The sequence below is a fragment of the Thalassophryne amazonica genome, chromosome 5 (assembly GCF_902500255.1).
Source record: "Thalassophryne amazonica chromosome 5, fThaAma1.1, whole genome shotgun sequence".
Lineage (NCBI taxonomy): Eukaryota > Metazoa > Chordata > Actinopteri > Batrachoidiformes > Batrachoididae > Thalassophryne > Thalassophryne amazonica.
In genome coordinates, this window is record NC_047107.1 from 129,975,357 (window position 1) to 129,998,211 (window position 22,855).

Below are 22,855 nucleotides of genomic sequence, written 5' to 3' on the forward strand. Positions count from 1 at the left end.
GATGATGTAGGTGACAGTCTACAGAGGAGACAAACAAACAGACAGCATCACAGTGTTGATAAATGCAGCACTGGTCTCAAACTGGTGGCCCGAGGGCTGGATACCGCGAGCTCGGCCAACCACAGGTTGCTTTTTAAAAAGCAGACACAGGTGATCCTGTTTAGTTTTCATCTTAAAGAATCTTGCTCTTTTATTATTCAGTTATTTTGTCTGTGAGGCCAGAACCTGTATAACTCCAGGCACACATCCAATCAGAGGCCAGGAGTCCATACAGGGAACATTAAAACCCCCTCTGTGTGTGTGTGTGTGTGTGTGTGTGTGTGTGTGTGTGTCCATCCATCCTGAGCTAGATCTCAAAAAGTGGTCTTTGGATTCTCTGGGTATTTGGTGCAGTAATAATTAGTAACTCATTAACTTCCTGCTGCTATGCACATCACCACATAACCAGGAAAACTACATTATGTAAATTTTACAGTGGAGATTTACTGCCCCCTACTGGTTTTATAAAGACCACGATGTAAAACTACCTGCTGGTTTTTTTGAGTAGCTCTGATCTGGTTTGACTTGTTTTGAGGACAAACAGCGGTTATTTGCTCTCACTGCTGTAATATTTTATTCCCCTCAGAGCCTGAAGAAGGTTTGCGTCTCTTCAAACGGTCTTAAAATGTGAAACAATCAGCTGCAGTTGGTCACATGCACCCACCTGCAGACATTGTCTTATTTGTGCTTTCAGGAATCCAAAAGAAAAATTCTCCACCAACACGTCCAAATACTCATTTTTTAAAAAAGTTACACAAATGAGCAATGTGACAAAACACACAAGAAAATACTGAATCATTCTTAATTTCATGGTCATCAGATCGTGCCAGCATTAAAAATAGCAAAAAACTCACCAGACAGTGGCCATAATAAGACAAAAAAACAATAACGAAAATTAGTAAAAAAAAAAACAAAAAACAAACAAAAAACTTCTTGTGTGATAGTGTTTAAAAAACTAGTGACAGAGGGCATAAAAGAGTTCTTGTACCTATTGGTCTGACATCTCTTGGACACAAATCTACGACCAGATGGTAACAGTTTGAGCTCTGGGTGCAACGGGTGACTGGGATCATTCGGGATCGATCGAGTTTGAAACTCAATAGGGCGAATGTGTGGAAAGTTCTGCAGGTCACATTATTGCAGCCTGCTTGATATCAGGTGTAACTTGCTTTTAAACATGTTCATGGAGCTGATCATGTTGATGATGTGTTTGTCCTAAGAAAGGCTAAATCCAAAAGCTGTGCATTTCAGCATGGGTTCAGAAATTCTTTAATTTCAGGCAACAATTCAGAAAACCTTCCCAGAAATTTACCTCTGCTGAGCCACCTTTGTGCAGCAGCAGATCTGTGTGTTCTGCACCTGTCTCCTGCCTCAAACAGAACATGCAATTGTCTTTTGTATTTATGGACCATTGTGCTGCCAGACAACCTTTCAATTCCTGGACTTTTTGGGCGCCCAGAGGTGATTTAGCCTGGAAGTTTGCATCATAGCTCTTGTGACTTGTCTTGAAATGCTGCTCCAAATTGTCTTTCTTCGGTTAAAGCCACATTTGCACTGCAGATAAGACGGATGGATTTGCCATTCGAATAAATGAAAAAATAATCCTCCTCCCACTCTGAATGGAAATAAGTTTTTGTTTTTTTTGTTTTTTTTTACTCCATCTCCTTCACCATAACCGCAGCCAACATCCTTATTCGTCCACTGCTGCCACCTTCTGCATCAGTCCCTTACAGCACCAGCGTCATGCAATCGACTGGAACTCAGCGCGCAAACAACCGGTCAATCGTGATCGACTGGTTGGACACAACAGGTCCAGATCACATCTGACAGAGTTTAAAAGACCATTTTTCACAATTGTTTTCCAAATGTCTTCATGACTAAAGAGGCACGTGGGACAGGCCTGTAGTCATTGAGCTGCTTGGGTGCAGTGACCTTTGGCATAGAAACAATTATGGAATCTTTCTATAGACTGGGGACCTTATAGAGATAGAGAGAACATAGAGACAAACTCCTGCCCCCAGTGATGTGCCTGTTCCAGAGGCATCGCTATCCAGGAGAAACAGCTCCCCAAAGTCGTGTAATTGGTGTAATCATTGTCGGAGCAGGATGAAAACTGACTGGAGCAGGGAGCGACGATGAACGGGCCAGTCTGCACTGTCAAACCTTTTAAGTGCCGTCAAATGTTAGAGCACACCTGGAATCCGATCCGAGAGTTCAGACATGAACGGATTTCAAAAATGGAAACTGAATCACATTTGGAAAAAATGGACTTCATGCCATTTTTGACCGTTCAGACACGCGACATGGGATCAGATTCAGATATGCACATTTAAATTGATCTTTGTTGCAGTACCATGGTTGCCACTAAGTGAAACTCGGGCAGTTGGTGTGTGCATGTCATTACCCAGCTGCACCAACAGGTTGACCAGGACGAAGACACCAGCCAGGAAGGATCCACTGGTCCAGACCACCTCAATGTACTCGCATTGCTCCGCCCACTGGAACCACATCCTGGCGGCGGCGTCCAGGAAGGTGCTGACCAGACACAGCCGGGCCACATGGGGAGGTACTGCTTTGTCAGCCGCAAAAACTACAAGAGGGAGAAAGGATCAAAAAGCATCATTAATAGTGACGAAATCAGCAAAGACTTTGACATTCAGTGAAAGAGCAAAAACTATTAAACATCCATCATACTGGATTTCAAAATTTCATCCAAAATCTAAACCCCGCTGTTAAAAAAAAGATACAACCAGCACTTTTTGTCCCAAAATTTTCATGCGTCTTTAAGTGTATTTTATTGTGTGACTGAAAAATTACAGAAGGAAATAAATGTTCTTTAACAGCTACACAAACAAGTTGCCATAACAACACACACGGCAGTTTTTTGTTTTGTTTTAGTGTTTAGCATTAATGTATTTAATAGGGGTGCCAGAAAAAAATTGATTCACGTCCGAATCGTGATTCTTATTTATTACGATTCTGAATCGATCCAAAATACCATACCCTTTTTATATAGCACATTTCACAACAACAGTTTCCAAAGTGCTGTACACACACACACACACACACACACACACACACACACACACACACACACCACACACAACACACACACACGCACACAAAAAAGTCCAAGAATCGATTTTTAAAAGCATTTTTTAAAAACATTTTCTTGCTTACTCGCTGCGTGTACTGTTTGTCAGGCAACGGCTTCTGTACTGCAGCGTCCACGCGAGGGGAGGGTCTGACGTGCTTCAAACATTCGTGAGCTGCAGCTTAGCATGGCAGACGAAGAGCTAATTCAGCCAGCACCATCTTTGCTGAAGGCAAATGTTTGGGCGCATTTTGTATTTTATTATTTGCTGCATAAGAAGGAGTTTGACATGACTTATGCAGTGCAAAATCTTGTGCAAAATCTGCAAAATGAAAGTCAAGTACTTCGGAAGCACTTCAAATCTGCAAGCCCACATACTACGTCAACGTGCACCCGGAGCTAAAAGGAGCGGAGCAGCGGTATCTGCCGACTACTGACCAGTGCTTCACTAAACTGCAAGCCAACTCTGAACAAGCAAAGCAGATAAGTAAATTTACATCTTTAGAATCACTTGATTAACCTTGTAAAGCTGCATTTTCTTAAACATAAATTTTTTTAAGTAATATAACTATTTCTCAGAGCTCTTGAATCAAAAATCGATTCTGAATCGAATCGTCACCCCAAGAATCGGAATCGAATTGAATCGTTGTACGATTCATCCCTATTATTTAATAATTTAACAGACAGACACATAAGGAGTTAAAATAATCATTAAATGTAATTTAACTCATGTCCATAACGCAACAACAAACCTTCTGAAATGACTTTGCTCTTCAAAGTAAAAGTCAACTGCGTCACTTTTAACTTATTTTTTCAATCACTCACTCATCTTCAACCACTTACTCCAGTTAAGAGTCACGGGGGCTGGAGTCTATCCCAGCAGTCACACGGGTGAGGCGGGTTCACCCTGGACAGGACGCCAGTCTGTCACAGGGTCACATACAGACAAACAAACACAGTCACACCTACGAACAATTAAAGTCCATCTAAAGGTGCCCTGACACGAGCATGTTTTTGATTCACGACACAGTACGACCTGTGTCATGTTGTGTCGTGTTGGAGAGTAAACCCGTCTTTAACAGGTGCCGGCAGGATGCCAGAAGGGTGCCAGTGCATGTGACTGCGCACAGAGAATTTTGAAATGTTCAAAAAAAAAAAAAAAAACTTCAACACAACGTGCAGCTCATCAAGTGGAGTAAAGAAGCAGTGAACAGAGCGAGTGGTGACGTCAGCGGATCACATCAGAGCGCAGCTTGTCTGAAGGATTGTAACAAGAACTTAAATCTGTTATAAACATACTGTAACAGCTGCAGACAAGAAGCAAACAACATGCAACTGTTTTATCAAGCCATGACAATGTAAACATGACAATTACCTTTTTAGACAGCTCAAAATGCTTTCTGCAGCTTGTTAAGCGCACGCGTGAACGCTCGGGCTGCGCCTCCTCTGTAATTCAGGAAGTGATTAGAGCCGTTTCTGAAATTTCATACTGTCTTCTTAAGTTAACTATTTAAACAGTTCTTTTATTCAGACAGGGAAGATTGTTTTACCTGCTTTACATGTTTCGGCTACTTCCTGTAGCCTTCCTCAGAAGCGTCACAAGATGGGGAAGTGACGTGTCTTGTAGGCTGCTACTTCTTGGTTTGGCCAGACAGCAGGGGAACTTACGCCCCCTACTGTCTGACGTCTTCTCCAGGATGGCATCCCATGTACGTGATAGGCTGTAGGCCCCCTCATCCCGATTCATGCTTCTTGGACCTCGCTTGGATCTCGATGTCCTCTCTGATCCAGCGGTGGATTTGTTGCTTTCAGCACATATGACCCTGGCATTGGTCCAGCCCATGATGTGATTTTTCCTCTTGCAATGGTCGGATATAGCTGATTTGAGATTTTCCTGCTCGGCTTGTTCTTTTATTGCTCGTTTGTCTGTTGGCTGTCTCTTTTTCACATTCTTTTTGATGTCATTTTTCCTTGTTCCAAATTGTCTCCCTGTCCCCAATGTGCTGTTGCATGATAAGCATGGTATTTCATATATTACATTGCGTTTTGTTCTGGTTTTATCTTGTCCTTGGGCCTGACTAAAAGCTGTCTGAGTTTGGTGTGTGGTTTGACCGGTGTATTGATGTTGTATTTTTTCATGACTCTTTGGATGCGTTCAGTGCAGTTCCCCCCGCTGTCTGGCCAAACCAAGAAGTAGCAGCCTACAGGACACGTCACTTCCCCATCTTGTGACGCTTCTGAGGAAGGCTACAGGAAGTAGCTGAAACATGTAAAGCAGGTAAAACAATCTTCCCTGTCTGAAAAAGAACTGTTTAAATAAGTGATTAGAGCTGTTTTAAATGGCAATTTGCAGAAAAAAATGATTAACCCGCCCCAAAATAATTATTTTATATACGCAACATCCAGCACAGAGCACGTGACAACTGGGAGAATAAAGAACAGCTTCCAGCTGTGAACACAGCGGGTGGGATCGTCAGGACACAGGTCGTGCTGCTGTGTGAATCAAAAACATGCTCGTGTCAGTGCACCTTAACCTGCATGTCTTTGGATGTGGGAGGGAGCCGGAGCACCCGGAGGAAACCCACACAAACACGGAGAGATCATGCACACTCCACACAGAAAGTCCACACATGGGATTCGAACCCATGACCTTCTTGTTGTGAGGCAACAGTGCTAACCACTAAGGCACCGCGCTGCCTAACTTAGTTTTGTTCATTTTATTTAGTGTCTATCTTTGACCTTCAGCTGGTTTTGTTGCATTTTTTTCCTTGTTTCCACAAACGTCTTTAAAAAAAAAAAAAACATTTTCCATGAATATTCTGAAGCAGTTTATGTCTTTTTAATGTTAGCACAGTAATAGTAGCACTGCACAATACTGCATTGGCTTTCACAGTTGCCGTCTTTACTGTGCTCTTGTTGTGCAGCTGCCACAGCTTTAAAGTTAAATGCTTTCCTTCTGAAAAACGTCAGGAAGACACGCTGCTTGCAGTAGCTTTACATATTTCACCGACTGCTTGCAGCAACACAAACTGGTCGAACAGTTTCCAGCTGTTCTCATGTGTTCTTCCAGCTCTATGGTGTGTCTGCTGACGGCGTCGGGCCCGGCAGGGGCCAATGCAGACCAGGTGACCCGCCAGGCCTGATCAATGGGAGAGGAAACCCAGACGAGCAGATACTAACATTTGAAGGAGGTTTGCAAGAGCAATTTCATTATTTCAGCCTCCTATTTCTGAGAAACATGCAAAATAAATAAACAAATTCTTTCAGTCAACTTGATACCCAACGTGTGCACGAGGCATGTGGAGATTAATCGAACCAATCGGTATCTACATACAAATGTGTTGTGTGTTGGGGGAGTTTGGCTGGACATTTTGGTGTTCTTTTCTTTTCTTTGCTCTCCAGGTGGTATGCAAACTGGTTTTTGTCTGGGAGAAGGTGCTGGCAGAAGAGTCCTTCACCCTCATCAGCATGACTTGCAGCACCTGTGGATGGTGCTCACGTGCAAACTTAAAGACTTTCAGCTGAAGCAGATAATTAGATGGTGTTCTGCATTTAAGCCATGTGTGATTCAAGCAGAATTGCCGGGAACTCGACCTTGTGACGTTCGTCTGTGAGACACTGAGGACCGCGCCTGGGTTGACACATCGTGCCTGTGAAGGAGGACGGGTGAGGGACACATGCTGTCAGCACACATCAGAGGTGATTGATTGTCTGAATAAGTGTTAATAGTAATTTGGTATTTTGTTATGCAGTATATTTGAACAGTGATGAGAGTTGTGCAGCTCGCTTCTCACGGCCGTGGCGTGCGGACTGATGATCCTCCACCTGTTGTGAGAAGCTGCTCATTTACATAAAGCTTAAATTCAGACCTGAATGTGTTGCTGATAGTGTGTGCCTCTGAAGGATATTAGTTGTAGCTGCTGACTTACCTCACCTCTTCTATCCTTCATAGAGTCAGTTTGTCGTGTCCACCTGGGGGGTGTTTGGCGGTGAACGTGAGTCCAGAAGCACCGGGCTTCAATCCCTTTAGGCGCTGGAGAGTGCGCCGTCCTTCACTCCGCCAGACAAATGCGCTTTTATGTTTGTACACTGAGTATTGCACAAGAGGGGGAAAATAAACTTTTGTTTTTTGGAACTGCTTTCTGGTTATTTAGCGCTGGGTTCAGTCAGACGCAGGTCCGATCCTCAACCCGTGTCAGCACATACACAAATGTGCGCGATGTGAATGTATCAATTCATTCAGTGTGCACTGATTCATTTGACAGATGAAATCGCGATGATCGGTCGCTGCGTGCTTGCATCAGTTTTTTCCAAAGCACTTTGAATGCAACACGGATGGAAGGCTGAAAACGTATTTCTACCGCAACAAATCCATTTCAAAACGGAGGCCCGCAACAATGGCACAAGTAGGTTTAGGAGATTTTTGACACACCTAAAACATTTAAATCAGGCGTTTGGAATTATTTGGCTTTTTTTTTTTTTTTGAAAAGATGGGAAACTTGACAAGATGCAGGTCGTTTGGAAAGAATGCTGTGGTTGTGCCCCCAAACTCAACAAAACTGGTGAGAATGACTTTTGCCGAGGCGGGACTCTGTCAGTGAGCGAGTCACTCAGTGAGAATGATGCTGTCTTACTGTTTAAGTTCTGACATTATGATCAAACAGGTTCCACATATGAGGGAACTGATTCCTGTTCCTTAATGTTGAATCTGGTAAATTTGCTTCTCATAAGAAGTAAAACAAATCCTCTGTCCCTAATAGAATCAGAAGAAGATGAAGGATACCGTAGTACCGTACTGAATTGCAGCTTCTTATTTTCTGTTTAAATTTTTGGTATAATTTCTTTGCATCATGTTGAATTGCATCGTATCACATTGTGAGGAACTGAATCGCCATCAAATACATATCAAATCCCATCGAATCGGGAACAGGGATGAATCGTATCACACTGTATCGTCATGTATCGCAAGCTGTATTGTATCGAGATGTGCATTGAATCGTCAGTGATGAGTCACATGGCGAGTGTGCACGTATTGAGGACGGAGGCAATACAGTTACTGTGCACTTAAAACGTGTCAAAAACAACAAACAACAAAAAAAATAAATAAAATACATTTTAATTATGTTTACATTTTTAGGGTGGTGCTCTGGGCGGGGCTAAGCAGTGACGTCACAGTTGGGCTCATCTTACATGCAGGTACTAGTTAACCTGTTCATGGTTGTAAGGTGAATAACGTTCCTTTGCCCCGCCCACTGCACCTGACTGCACAGGTGGATCAAAAGTTCCAAAAGCTTTTCCTGACATTAACTTTTTTTGGGGGGGGGGTTAAAAAAAAAAGTAAATAAATATTCAAATAGTTTGGGTTCAGCTTCTTTTTTTTAATCCTGGAGAAAAGTTTCATGAATCCACAGAAAAAGAAAACAAAAAAATCAGAATTTTTTTCCCATCTCCAGATTATCAGTTTGTAAGTCTTGTTTTCAGCCTCGCTTCTTCCGGTTTTGAACCCACGGAGTCCGCCGACAGGGACATGGTGGTTATTTATTTAATTATTTTTGGGCCAAGACTGTTGTGTTCCCTTGTAATTACCTAATATAAAGCTCATGTCTATCAGAACCCACAGTGAGTGGAATCGGGAGCGCACACGCGCACAGCAACGGGATTGAAGGAGTTGAGGGACTAAGTTGCTACAACTCTCACAGTGACAGTAAACAGCAGCACCTGTTCATTTTTCTTTAAATACTCTTCATGCACATAATCACATTGTGTGTCACAGACGAAGCCTCCAGTATATATATATTGTATATTAGATTGTATTATTGTATATTATATTATTGTATATTAGATTGTATTATTGTATATTATATTATTGTGTTTTAGATTAGATTATTGTGTATTAGATTATTGTATATTATATTATTGTATATAATTGTGTTTAGATTAGATTATTGTGTATTAGATTATGTATATATTATTGTGTATTAGATTATATTATTGTATATTAGATTATTGTATATTACATTATATTATTGTGTATTAGATTATTGTATATTAGATTATATTGTATTATTGTATATTATTGTGTTTTAGATTATTGTGTATTAGATTATTGTATATTATATTATTGTGTATTAGATTAGATTATTGTATATTAGATTATTGTGTATTAGATTAGATTATTGTGTATTAGATTATTGTATATTAGATTATATTGTTATTGTATATACATTATATTATTGTGTATTAGATTAGATTATTGTATATTACATTATATTATTGTATATTAGATTATTGTATATTACATTATATTATTGTATATTAGATTGTGTATTAGATTTTGTATATTACATTATTATTGTATATTAGATTAGATTATTGTACATTACATTATATTATTGTATATTAGATTATTATTGTATATTAGATTATTGTATATTACATTATATTATTGTATATTAGATTGTGTATTAGATTATTGTATATTACATTATATTATTGTATATTAGATTAGATTATTGTATATTACATTATATTATTGTATTAGATTAGATTATTGTACATTACATTATATTATTGTATATTAGATTAGATTATTGTATTACATTTATTATTGTATTAGATTATTGTACATTACATTATACTATTGTATATTAGATTGTGTATTAGATTATTGTACATTACATTATATTATTGTATATTAGATTGTGTATTAGATTATTGTATATTATACTATTGTATATTAGATTGTGTATTAGTTATTGTATATATATTGTATATTAGATTATTGTGTATTATATTATTTATTGTATATTAGATTATATTATATTATTGTATTCAAAATAAGGAGTCAGTTGAGGTGGCTCAGGCATCTTTTCCGGATGCCCCCTGGAAGCCTCGCTGGAGAGGTGTTCTGGGCACATCCCATTGGGAGGAGGCCCCGGGGAAGACCCAGGACACGCTGGAGGGACTACATCTCTTGGCTGGCTTGGGAACGCCTTGGGGTTCCCCCGGAGGAGCTGGGGGAGGGTGTGTGGATCGGGAGGTCTGGGCGGTTTGCTTGAGCTGCTGACCTCGTGACCCGACTCCGGATAAAGCGGAAGAAAATGGATGGATGGATATATTATTGTATATTAGATTATATTATTGTATGTTATTGTATGTGAGCTCCAGGTTCAATATAAAACTTAAGTTCTGGTTCTCGGAGATGTTCAATCCATCCAAACCGAACCTGTGTGTCGGCAGACCGGAAATACGGACTCAAAACGTACTGCGAGGGAACGCACTAATCCGGGCAAAACTAATTAACCACCGTGTCCCTCGCCGGGCTCCGTACGAACCTGATCGCCGACTGAAGCGGGATTTTTTGGCGGGGGGGGGGCCGCCGTCCACGTGTCCGCCTCAGAGCACCTGATTCCCGGCCGGAGCTGCTCACCTGATCCGCTGCATCCTCCGCGCGGCTCACCAGGTCCCCGCGGCGCATCGCTGCTCAAAAGCACTTCGGCGCGGACAAACTGCCACTCCACGTCCGAGACACGAGTCACCGTCTGGCAGCAAGTGACGATGCTTCTCCCTCCTCCAGCACATCATATTTTGCGCTCAAGCAAAGCGCGCCCCCTGTAGACGCGGCCGGGAAGACATACCACGTGGACTAAAAAAAAAAAAAAAAAAAAAAAAAAAACAAGCAGTAGAAATATATTTTTGACATAATCCCACAGACTTAATAATTAATTAAATTTGTGGATCAGGAGCTGGCCGTCAACGTGGACTTGGGTTCAAATCCTGCTCATGCAACCTGTGTCTTTTATCAAGACACTTCATCTGCATGGTCTCAGTCTCACCTGGCTGGTGAAGTAAATGTGAGGCATCACTGTAAAGCACTCTGAACATCTGAGCTGGATGGAAACTCAGTCTAATTATAATAAAATTTGATAAACATGGTGGCAAAAAGTCACATTACTGACGGCAAGAATTAAAGTAACCATCAAATACTGGGGTTTATTTCAGGTGGATCTGAACGTTACGCAGGATTAAAGATCCTCAAACTGTCCTCAGACATCAGCAGGTCTGAGACACAGAATGTCTGTTTCAGACACATCCTGCAGCTGTGATGTTCTGACGATTTTAAACAGAAGCACAAAAGGGTTGTTCTTATTATAATAATAATAAAAAAATCACAACACAAATCTGGCTTAACAGAAGCGCTACAATCAACCCATTTTCTAAACCCACTTATTCCAGTTAAAGGTCAGCCAGGTCACTCTGGACAGGCCACCAGCTTGCAGCAGGTCAGTTCAGTCTCCAGAACCCGTAGAACTCAAGGCCAGAGCCACTTGCCCCCCAAAGATAACTTACAAAAAATTATTACTGAAGGTGAAGTTATTCTGGACACCAGAAAGGGAAAAAAAACCTGTCAAAACACATTTCCAACAAAATGACAGCGCTGTGAAGAAAATGTCTGAAACAAAGTTTGGAGACGCTGACTCGGTTCATCACAGAGGACTGCAGGTTTAAAGTCTGCAATCACAGACCTTCCAGAACCAGTGCATGCATCAAGGCGAACGTTCCAGAACCACAGCGTGCCATGAGGTGAATGTTCCAGAACCGCAGTATGTCATGAGGTGAACGTTCCAGAATGGCCAGGCACATCTAAATTAATCTTCCTTCCAGGACTGTTGTGTGCATTGAGGCTAATATTCTAGAACTGACCTATTTCAAGGTAAAGGTTCCAGAACTGCAGTTTGCATCAATGTCTGAACTCCAGAACTGGTGTGTGTTCCAGAATGTCACTCTCAAACTCAGTCTGTCAGCGGCTGAGATCTCATGGTTCCGTCAGGTTTCCTAAAACAAACATCAGCACCACACAGGTCACAGGGGCACCGAACCTGTCACACCAGTCTCATTCTCATTTCCGTGATAACGGGGTGAACGTGACACTTTGGTCTCAGTCGTTTGTGCTCGAGCCTCCAAAGGCTCAAGAACAAAACCCAATAACCACATCAGACACGATCACCTCCCTGTGGTCGGCATTCCAGCTGGTGTCATGACAGAAACGTGTGACGTCATCCTGCACATGCACGACTCTGACAACAAATCCAAAAACACCACAGACGGAATATGAACCGACTGCATGACGTTAATGAACAAAAAGTACAACCCCAATTCCAATGAAGTTGGGACGTTGTGTAAAATGTAAATAAAAACAGAATACAATGATTTGCAAATCCTCTTCAACCTATATTCAATTGAATACACCACAAAGACAAGATATTTAATGTTCAAACTGATGAACTTTATTGTTTTTGTACAAATATTTGCTCATTTTGAAATGAATGACTGCAACACGTTTCAAAAAAGCTGGGACAGTGGTATGTTTACCACTGTGTTACATTACCTTTCCTTCTAACAACACTCAATAAGCGTTTGGGAACTGAGGACACTAATTAGGACCCAGCGCCACGAGGGGGCATTTGGGGCCAACACCCCCTCATGTCATCAACCCCGCCCCCTCAGATGTGAGCGTGATCACAAAAGAAAAAAGAAAGAAAAAGAAATACTGGAAAATATAGCAAAATATTAGTTATTCAATAATATCACGTTTAACAAATAAACCAAATTAATTAACTAAAGTAATTAATTTTAAAAAACGGATATGGCGTGTGTCTGGTTCAAGCGATTTGATAGGTTGAGGGTTGCGCTTGTCAGTGCGGCAGAGGGCAAGGATCCTGAGTCCAGCGATTATGGCAAGGTGGACGAACTAAAGCATGCTCGATTCATTCAAGCAGTGTCAGAGCTGGAGTTCCTGGGATTCGTCAAGTCCACCAAGCAAAAGGCAGATCATGCAGCACGACTCACTTGGGGAGGGTGTTAAGATTTTGCACACGAGTGGAAAAAGCCTAGTGATCACAGACGCAGCATGCTGCATGAACGAAAGGCAAACTTAATAAGGCTGGCATTTGAGAATGACCTAACCAGGAAATTCACGGAGAGTGGCGAGATGTCCTTCTCAGAAGATTCAACGCGGCATCCAACCGAAGGCTTCAACTCTTGAGGTAGGCTAGCATCCAGTTTCCACACAGAATTTTATGTTAAGATATGGACTTTTATGGTAAGATAAAAGTTATGTATTGTTGTAAATACAGTGGTCCCTCGCTATAACGCGGTTCACCTTTTGCGGATTTTTTAGTCCAATTTTGCATGTTTTTTAATTTTTTTTTTATTTAGCACATTGTGTTCTGCGTCCTCATCAAGCAGCCGGTCACGGCACCGCGAAGGGAGAGTACGCGCATTGTGTTCTGCGTGTCTGTTTATAAGAATCTTCTCACTCAGAAGAAAAAAAGAGCGCCAACAACTACCCATAACTGTGTTCTTCACTCAGAAAAAGACACCTACAGCGAGGTGAATGGAAAAGGCGCACAGTGGCGCGGTGTCGGGACAAAGAGGCGCGATCAGAGGAACTGTGAAATACTGGTCATCACTATTAATAATTTTACGTGTCCAACCTGTAGGTTGATCGTTAAAATTAAATTCGTTAGTTCTAAAAGCCATCATAATTATTTATAGGAAAATGTTCTATTTTTATTTCTCAAACAAATGTTTGGGCCTGAAAACAGGTTGGTCTTATTTTTCTACTAAGGTTTGAACTTAAGAGTGTTTACACACGAGAGAAAAGTGAGAAAATGTTAATGTCTGTTTGAGAAAAGTGTATAGTATGTAGTGAGGGGTTTTACAGCCTTAAAACGTCTATAATAATTGTAAAAAATAACACTGACTACTTCGCAGATTTCGCCTATTGTGGGCTATTTTTAGAACGTAACTCCCGCGATAAACGAGGGACCACTGTACATCTACATGAAAGGTTTATCTTTGACCCGTTGTGTGACTGTCATGCCCAATTGCGCTGTGTTTGCGCTTGTGATGGAGGGCTGTATGTGGGGTTAATCTACTGTCTCGTGTCGTTTCTCAGATCAGTTGTTGGTTTGGTTTTGTGGTGTGCAGGAGATCACTTGACCGAGGGTCTATACGTTCAAATAATAATTAAAAACATACTGTCATCACTCTTTACTCTTAGTCAGTCTCTTACAACAGTGTAGCCTAAATACACAAGCTTTCTAGAGTGCACCCAATTCATTACGCACGCTCAGAGGCAGGTACCCTCCGGTGCACACTTTTTTGGGGGGGGGCGCGACCCCGCCCCTGTGATAAACTCATCGCCCCCTTAATATTTTTTTCTGGTGCCGGGCCTGCACTAATTGTTGAAGCTTTGTAGGTGGAATTCTTTCCCATTCTTGCTTGATGTACGACTTCATGTTGTTCAACAGTCCGGGTCTCTGTTGTCGTATTTGTGCTTCATAATGCCCCACACATTTTCAATGGGCGACAGGTCTGGACTGCAGACAGGACAGTCTAGTACCTGCAATCTTGTTACTACAAAGCCACGCTGTTGTAACACGTGCAGAATGTGTCTTGGCATTGTCTTGCTGAAATAAGCAGGGACTCCCTGAAAAAGACGTGTTTGGATGGCAGCATGTGTTGCTCCAAAACCTGGATGTACCTTTCAGCACTGATGGTGCCATCACAGATGTGTAAGTTGTCCATGCCATGGGCACTAACACCCCCCCCATACCATCACAGATGCTGACTTTTGAACTTTGCGTTGGTAACAATCTGGATGGTCTTTTTCCTCTTTGTCCAGAGGACACGACATCCATGATTTCCAAATACAATTTGAAATGTGGACTCATCAGACCACAGCACACTTTTCCACTTTGTGTCTGTCCAAGAGCATTGAAGATGGGTCATGGCTGGGTCTTCAGCATGACAATCACCCCAAACACACAGCCAGGGCAACTAAGGAGGGGCTCCGTAAGAAACATTTCAAGGTCCTGGAGTGGCCTGGCCAGTCTCCAGACCTGAACTCAATAGAAAATCTTTGGAGGGAGCTGAAACTCCAAACCTGAAAGATTTGGAGAAGATCTGTATGGAGGAGTGGACCAAAATCCCTGCTGCAGTGTGTGAAAACTTGGTCAAGAACTACAGGAAACGTCTGACCTCTGTAATGGCAGACAAATGTTTCTGTTCCAATTGTTAAGCTCTGTTTTTCTAGGGGTCAAATACTTATTTTATGCAATAAAATGCAAATTAAATTATTTAAAAATCATACAATGTGATTTTTCTGGATTTTTTTTTTTAGATTCTGTCTCTCACAGTTGAAGTATATCTACGATAAAAAGTACAGACCTCTACATTCTTGTTGGTGGGAAAACCTGCAAAACTGACAGGGGTCAAATACTTATTTTCCCCACTGTACATCCATAATAACCCTTACATTACAGATACACCATCATTCTCTCTCATGGGTTAGATAATGTACGTTATGTGAAATATTATGATTATCATAGCTGCCCAGATCTGAATCACCTCCAAAATTTTATAGAGTCTTTCATGGCCTAATATGTATCTGTGGTGAAACTTTCATCAAAATCTGTGCAGTAATTTTGACAGAATCCTGCTCACAGACAGACAAATAAATAAATAAATAAATGCCAATGATTTTATTACATCCTTGGTGGACGTAAAAATGAATATCATACATATCTGAATAAGGCTGTAACATAAAATGTGGACAAAGTGAAGTACTGTGAATACTTTCTGGATGCTCTGCAGTAGCACGTCTGTCTTCATGAATGTGCAGTTTGAGGTTTGTTCACCTGAGTGCATAAAATTCTGTTTTAAACATGCAACACAATATTTACTGCACTTAACAGAGTCACTTTAAACTCCTGGAAGCTGGAAAAAGAAGCTCCACCTTTATTTCTGATGTCACTACTAACAGGTGAAAACACGACATCTGTGTCTCCAGACTGACACACCGCCGTCACCTTTGCATGCTGGGAGTTTTCTCACAGATGTCAGATCTGGACCTCAGTCAGAGAGGAACCGCTAATGAACTGACCACTAGGTGTAAGCAACGGTCAACATCACACAGTGAAAAACATAAAATCAGTCCTGTTTCTGACGTGGCCTGAAGGCAGCACAGAGTGAGAACAGTGTCACCTGGACACACAGATGCATTGTGGACATGATGGGATCAGGTGGGAGCAGGTGTGTCCATCCTCTTCAGTTTTACCTTCTGGTGACATCATCTGTCGCTCGAAAGACCTGAAAAAACACCAACGAACAGAAAGGTGTCAGAGAGCTGTCAAAGTGTGTGTGGTGTACCTGTAGATTGAGAAGTGTGTGTGTGTGTGTGTTACCTGTAGATTGTGAAAGTGTGTGTGGGTGTGTACCTGTAGATGATGAAGTGTGTGTGTGTGGTACCTGTAGATTGATGAAGGTGTGTGTGTTGTGTACCTGTAGATTGATGAAGTTGTGTGGTGTGTGTACCTGTAGATTGATGAAGTGTGTGGTGTGGTGTACCTGTAGATTGATGAAGTGTGTGTGTGTGTGTACCCTGTAGATTGATGAAGTGTGTGTGTGTGTGTACCTGTCGATTGATGAAGGTGTGTGGTGTGTGTACCTGTAGATTGATGAAGTGTGTGTGTGTGTGTACCTGTAGATTGATGAAGTGTGTGTGTGTGTGTACCTGTAGATTGATGAAGTGTGTGTGTGTGTGTACCTGTAGATTGATGAAGTGTGTGTGTGTGTGTACCTGTAGATTGATGAAGTGTGTGTGTGTGTGTACCTGTAGATTGATGAAGTGTGTGTGTGTGTGTGTACCTGTAGATTGATGAAGTGTGTGTGTGTGTGTGTACCTGTAGATTGATGAAGTGTGTGTGTGTGTGTGTGTACCTGTAGATTGATGAAGTGTGTGTGTGTGTGTGTACCTGTAGATTGATGAAGTGTGTGTGTGTGTGTGTACCTGTAGATTGATGAAGTGTGTGTGTGTGTGTGTGTACCTGTAGATTGATGAAGTGTGTGTGTGTGTGTGTGTGTGTACCTGTAGATTGATGAAGTGTGTGTGTGTGTGTGTGTGTGTACCTGTAGATTGATGAAGTGTGTGTGTGTGTGTGTGTACCTGTAGATTGATGAAGTGTGTGTGTGTGTGTACCTGTAGATTGATGAAGTGTGTGTGTACCTGTAGATTGATGAAGTGTGTGTGTACCTGTAGATTGATGAAGTGTGTGTGTACCTGTAGATTGATGAAGTGTGTGTGTACCTGTAGATTGATGAAGTGTGTGTGTGTGTGTACCTGTAGATTGATGAAGTGTGTGTGTGTGTACCTGTAGATTGATGAAGTGTGTGTGTGTGTGTGTACCTGTAGATTGATGAAGTGTGTGTGTGTGTGTACCTGTAGATTGATGAAGTGTGTGTGTGTGTGTACCTGTAGATTGATGAAGTGTGTGTGTGTGTGTACCTGTAGATTGATGAAGTGTGTGTGTGTACCTGTAGATTGATGACGTGTGTGTGTGTGTGTGTGTACCTGTAGACTGATGACGTGTGTGTGTGTGTGTGTACCTGTAGACTGATGAAGTGTGTGTGTGTGTACCTGTAGATTGATGAAGTGTGTGTGTGTGTACCTGTAGATTGATGAAGTGTGTGTGTGTGTGTACCTGTAGACTGATGAAGTGTGTGTGTGTGTACCTGTAGATTGATGAAGTGTGTGTGTGTGTGTACCTGTAGATTGATGAAGTGTGTGTGTGTGTGTACCTGTAGATTGATGAAGTGTGTGTGTGTGTGTACCTGTAGATTGATGAAGTGTGTGTGTGTGTGTGTACCTGTAGATTGATGAAGTGTGTGTGTGTGTGTGTGTGTGTGTACCTGTAGATTGATGAAGTGTGTGTGTGTGTGTGTGTGTACCTGTAGATTGATGAAGTGTGTGTGTGTGTGTGTGTGTGTACCTGTAGATTGATGAAGTGTGTGTGTGTCCGGCAGTGTGTGTGTCGAGCTGTTGTCTCTTTGTGGAAAAACTTGTGACAAAGTTGACACAGAAATCCAGAAACAGGAACCACAAAACTGCTTCCTGTAGGGGGCGACAGAGAGACTGATGAGGAGAGACACACATCAGCAGTTATGAGCTGGAGGTCACATGATCAACAGAAATTTTCCACTGAACAGTGAACGTCCTGCTCGACCCGTCACCTGGAGACGGACGGTTCTGGAGGTCATGTGACAGTCTTTGGCGCTGTTCGGTCTCAGGTCAGGACTCAGCTGATCCATGATTCAAATTTAGCCGATCTTAAACGAAAAGTCTGAAACGCTGAAGCAGCTACGTCTGTGAACGCTGTGAGCCTCAGACCCGGATCCTGACCCGGATCCAGGGGATAACACAGGAATAATGTCACTTCAGAATCAGAATCAACTTCATAGTCAAGTAAGTTTTCACATAAAAGGATTCTGCTTTGGTGCACAAGTGAGATGAATCAAAAGTAGGACGTACAGGTTTACCTAAGTTCACACAGCATGCTGTTAAAGTAGCACTTCAAACTGTTTGTACGTTAACGTGACGTGCTGAGTGTCGGGGGGAAAACGTTAGTTTCCATAGTAACCAGAGAAACATACCATACATCCTGTTGGGATCATATTCATCCATTTGTGTTTCGTCTGTGTCGGTAACCTGAAAAACACACACACACACACACACACACACACACACACACACACACACACACACACACACACACACACACAGTTATTAATTTGTATCATTTTACCTTCTTGATGTACATCTGTTAGCCAGCAGAGGGTGCTGCTGTCTCCTCAAGCTGATAATTATGGCGACAGGACTATAATTTTTTTTAACAAATCAGGGATAAGCTAATATTCAGAAACACAGGTCCCAGATTTAACTAAAAATTTGCTGAAAGCCTGGTTAAAAAGGATCCAGAATACAAGTGTATTACAAGTGTAAAAACAAGCGCTGCATCATCTACGGTCACAAGATGACACCGTTTACACGTGTGACAAGCTGCCTGATCCACACTTCTAAGGAGAAAGTGGCACAATTAAGAAGGATGCCAACCACCATAAAACAAAATCAATTCAATTTCAATTTCTTTTCATTTATATAGTGCCAAATCACAACAGAGTTGCCTTAAGGCGCTTCACACAAGTAAGGTCTAACCTTACCAACCCCCAGAGCAACAGTGGTAAGGAAAAACCCTCTGAGGAAGAAACCTCAAGCAGACTAGAATCAAAGGGGTGACCCTCTGCTTGGGCCATGATACAAACATAAATTACAGAACGACTCACAAAACAAATATAGAGGAAATGCTGTTGGTGCACAGGACAGGAGGGTCTCCAGCACAAATACCACACCCATCTCTGGATGGAGCTGCACCTTAAACAGAGAGAGAGAGAAAAAAAAAAAAAAACAGAATCAGGCATCAGAAACACAACAAATACAGTATAATTTGTCAGCATTAAACAACAAGAAAAACAGAAGAAACACTAAGGTGATCGCCGGCCACTAGCCCTAAGCTTCACTAACAGACCCAGAATTTAGGTAAAGTTGAGGCCGCGGCACACTCCGTTTACTAATAAAATGAATTAAAAGAGTAAAAAGCGTAAAACAAAACTATACCAGTATGCTAGCCATATGAAAGGGAAAATAAGTGCGTCTTAAGTCTGGACTTGAAAGTCTCCACAGAATCTGACTGTTTTATTGATGCAGGGAGATCATTCCACAGAACAGGGGCACGATAAGAGAAAGCTCTGTGACCCACAGACTTCTTATTCACCTTAAGGACACAAAGTAGTCCTGCACCCTGAGAACACAAAGCCCGGGCTGTTACGTAAGGTTTAATTAGGTCAGCTAGGTAGGGAAGTGCCAGTCTGTGAACAATTTTATAGACTAGTAGCAGAACCTTAAAATCTGATCTCACTGGGACAGGAAAGGGAGGTGATGGTCTAGTGGTTAAGGTGTTGAGCTTGAGACCAGAAGATCCTCGGTTCAAATCCCCGCCTGACTGTAAAATCACTTAGGGCCCTTGGGCAAGGTGTGTAGTGAGCGCCTTGTATGGCAGCACTCTGACATTGGGGTGAATGTGAGGCATAACTGTAAAGAGCTTTGAGTGTCTGATGCAGATGGAAAAGCGCTATATAAATGCAGTCCATTTACCATTTACAGGAAGCCAGTGAAGAGACGCCAAAATGGGTGTAATGTGGTCAAACTTTCTGCTTCGTGTCAAAAGTCTGACTGCAGCATTTTGAATCAATTGGAGACTGTGGTAAACCAGAAAACAGAACATTGTAGTAGTCCAATCTAGAAGAGACAAATGCATGGACCAGGATCTCAGCATCAGCCATAGACAGGATGGGACAAATCTTCACTATATTTCACAGGTGGAAGAAAGCAGTCCTAGTAATATTTCTAACGTGGAGGTCAAAGGACAATGTAGGATCAAAAATTACCCCAAGGTTCCTCACTTTGTCAGTGTGATGTATGACACACAAGCCTAGGCTAAGTGTTAACAGGTCAAGTTGATGCTGATGTCTCACTGGACCAAGAACCATCATTTCAGTCTTATCAGTTTAAAAGTAGGATGTTTCTACACATCCAACTTCTCACTGATGCAAGGCAATCTTCCAAGGATTTTATGTGAACGTGATTACCAGCAGTTATCGGCATGTATAACTGAGTATGATCAGCATAGCAGTGAAAGGTAATCCCAAAATGATTTACCAAGTGTGTGCAAAGATTTCAATGCACAAATGTACACGGATGATGTGGTCATTTTTACTTACGGAAATAATGTGAAAGACATCGCCTCAAAACTCACGGATATGTTACACAATATACAACAGTGGTTAAATGACACTTGCCTGCAGTTGAATACAAAAAAAAAAAAAAAAAAAAAAAAAAACTATGTATGATGTTTAGCAAACGTCCCACTGACATTAAAAGGTCCAATTAGTGATGGGATGAACAACACTGGTGCGTCAACACTGTGCCGAGCACACAAGAGTGAAACCTCGTATCAGTGCGCGTATCGCTTTAAGAAAAAAATCACGTGACCGATACAGGAACTGTGTTGTTCGGCTGCACCGTGCCAAATTGTGTTTATAAGGAAACAAACTGTATCGACATGTTGCGGATTTGTTGGATGGAGTTTTACTGTTGGATTTTTGCTTGCCCTCACCTCCACTGACTTCATGGATCATTCAAAGATGTTTTCCCAGTCGAATAATTTTGATCTTTTGACGCCAAATAAGGTAAATCTTTTTCTCCTTAACCAGAAAACATATCCACACCTTTATCAACTTGCACTGAAATGTTTATTATCACCATCTTCATCTGTACCCTGTGAAAGAGTTTTTTCTAAGGCAGGGGAACTGGTGTGTAAGAGGAGAAATCGCCTTGGAGCAAAGACACTTCAGAAACCTTTGTTCCTCAATAAAAATGCATAAATGAATCTATTTTCAGTCGTTTATTTCGTATGATTTAACACTTAAGTTATCAAATTTCCATACATAAGTTACAAATTTTAACTCTGAATTTTATAACAGACAAATTTGCTATATTTTACAAACCAACTCAGTTTAGCATTTACACAAACAAGGTTTTAAGCAAATTTTTAAACTCTTCTCATGAACAGCTTAACTCGACACACAAATTGAGCACATGAAATTTTGCAATGATGAGATCATATTTTAAATAGAGGACTGGCGATTAACTATTTCACAGGCTGATGTTGGGTTTGCAGCATGTTAGCTTTTCCATCTTTTTTTCATTTTATTTACCTGCAATGATTTTATAACTACTGCAGGGGTCACTATTGAGCGACCAACACAGTGTCAACACAGTTTGTCTAGTGTGTCAATACACTCCTTGAGGTATCATCCCATCACTAGGTCCAATGTGTTTTTTGACGGGGAGGAGTTGGAGCTGGTATCCAAATTTAAATATCTTGGAGTTATCTTGGACTCAAACATGCCCTTCAAAAAAACATATTAAAATGTAAAAAATACAGTAAATTTTAATTTACTAAATTTTAAACATATACGTCCCTCTCTAACAACTAATGCAGCCAAAACGTATCTCTTTTGCATAGTTTTCTCACACATTGACTACTGTTTCACTAACTGGACATTTGCAGCCACCTCGGTATTAAAATCCATAGAGCAGCTGTATAACAGAGCAGTTCAGATATATGATAGACAATCTAACTCTTATCATCACTGTAAGGTTCTGGAAAAGCAGAAGTTTCTATACTTTGAAAATCTGAGGGTATTCAGATATGCCTGCTTCATATACAAACGTTTACATGGACCAACTCCTGTTAAAGAATTCATCCACATAAAAAGATTCACAGGGTACAAGATCTGACACAAGAGGCGACTGTGAGATGATTCATAGAAGGACCACCTTTGGTCAGAACGTGTTATCCATAAAAGGTGGGCAAGCTTGGAACAACCTCCCAGTCACAATCAGGGACAGCACCACTTTCAGAACCTTCAAAGGACAGTTGAAAACTTGGTTACTGGCAAATCAGACATGCAACCATCTGGAGCCAAACTGTGGAGGTACCACTCAAGTTTCTTTTTCACTTATATGTACACAGTACCCTTGTGTACTTTATTTTATTAAACAGTTTAGTAGTCTTTACACAATAAACTTGTGTAGGACACCCTGTGCAATAGTTACACTTGTGCATGTGTAAATGAGTGTATTGGGCAACGTGCAGTACAACCCAGTACTGTAATATGCAATTACAACCAGACACTGAAGCACTTTGCACTTGTCACTTTAATACAGTACTTTTGCACCTCAACATCCATCATGAAACT

At 41.3% G+C, this 22,855-nt stretch overlaps 1 protein-coding gene and 1 pseudogene across 1 annotated transcript in view; both read right to left on the reverse strand.

Annotated features, from left to right (window-relative positions):
* Window positions 1–689: 689 nt before the first annotated feature.
* On the reverse strand, window positions 690–10,610 carry LOC117510018 (annotated as a pseudogene).
* A 5,351-nt stretch (window positions 10,611–15,961) lies between these two features.
* Window positions 15,962–22,855, reverse strand: part of ciz1b (cdkn1a interacting zinc finger protein 1b) — a 32,075-nt gene continuing 25,181 nt past the window's right edge. The window contains exons 11-13 of the mRNA XM_034171386.1: window positions 18,629–18,683; window positions 17,968–18,089; window positions 15,962–16,288 (exon numbers count right to left, since the gene is read on the reverse strand). Coding sequence (XP_034027277.1) covers window positions 16,253–16,288; window positions 17,968–18,089; window positions 18,629–18,683 — 213 coding nt within the window. The 3' untranslated portion in view covers window positions 15,962–16,252. The remainder of the gene's footprint in view (window positions 16,289–17,967; window positions 18,090–18,628; window positions 18,684–22,855) is intronic.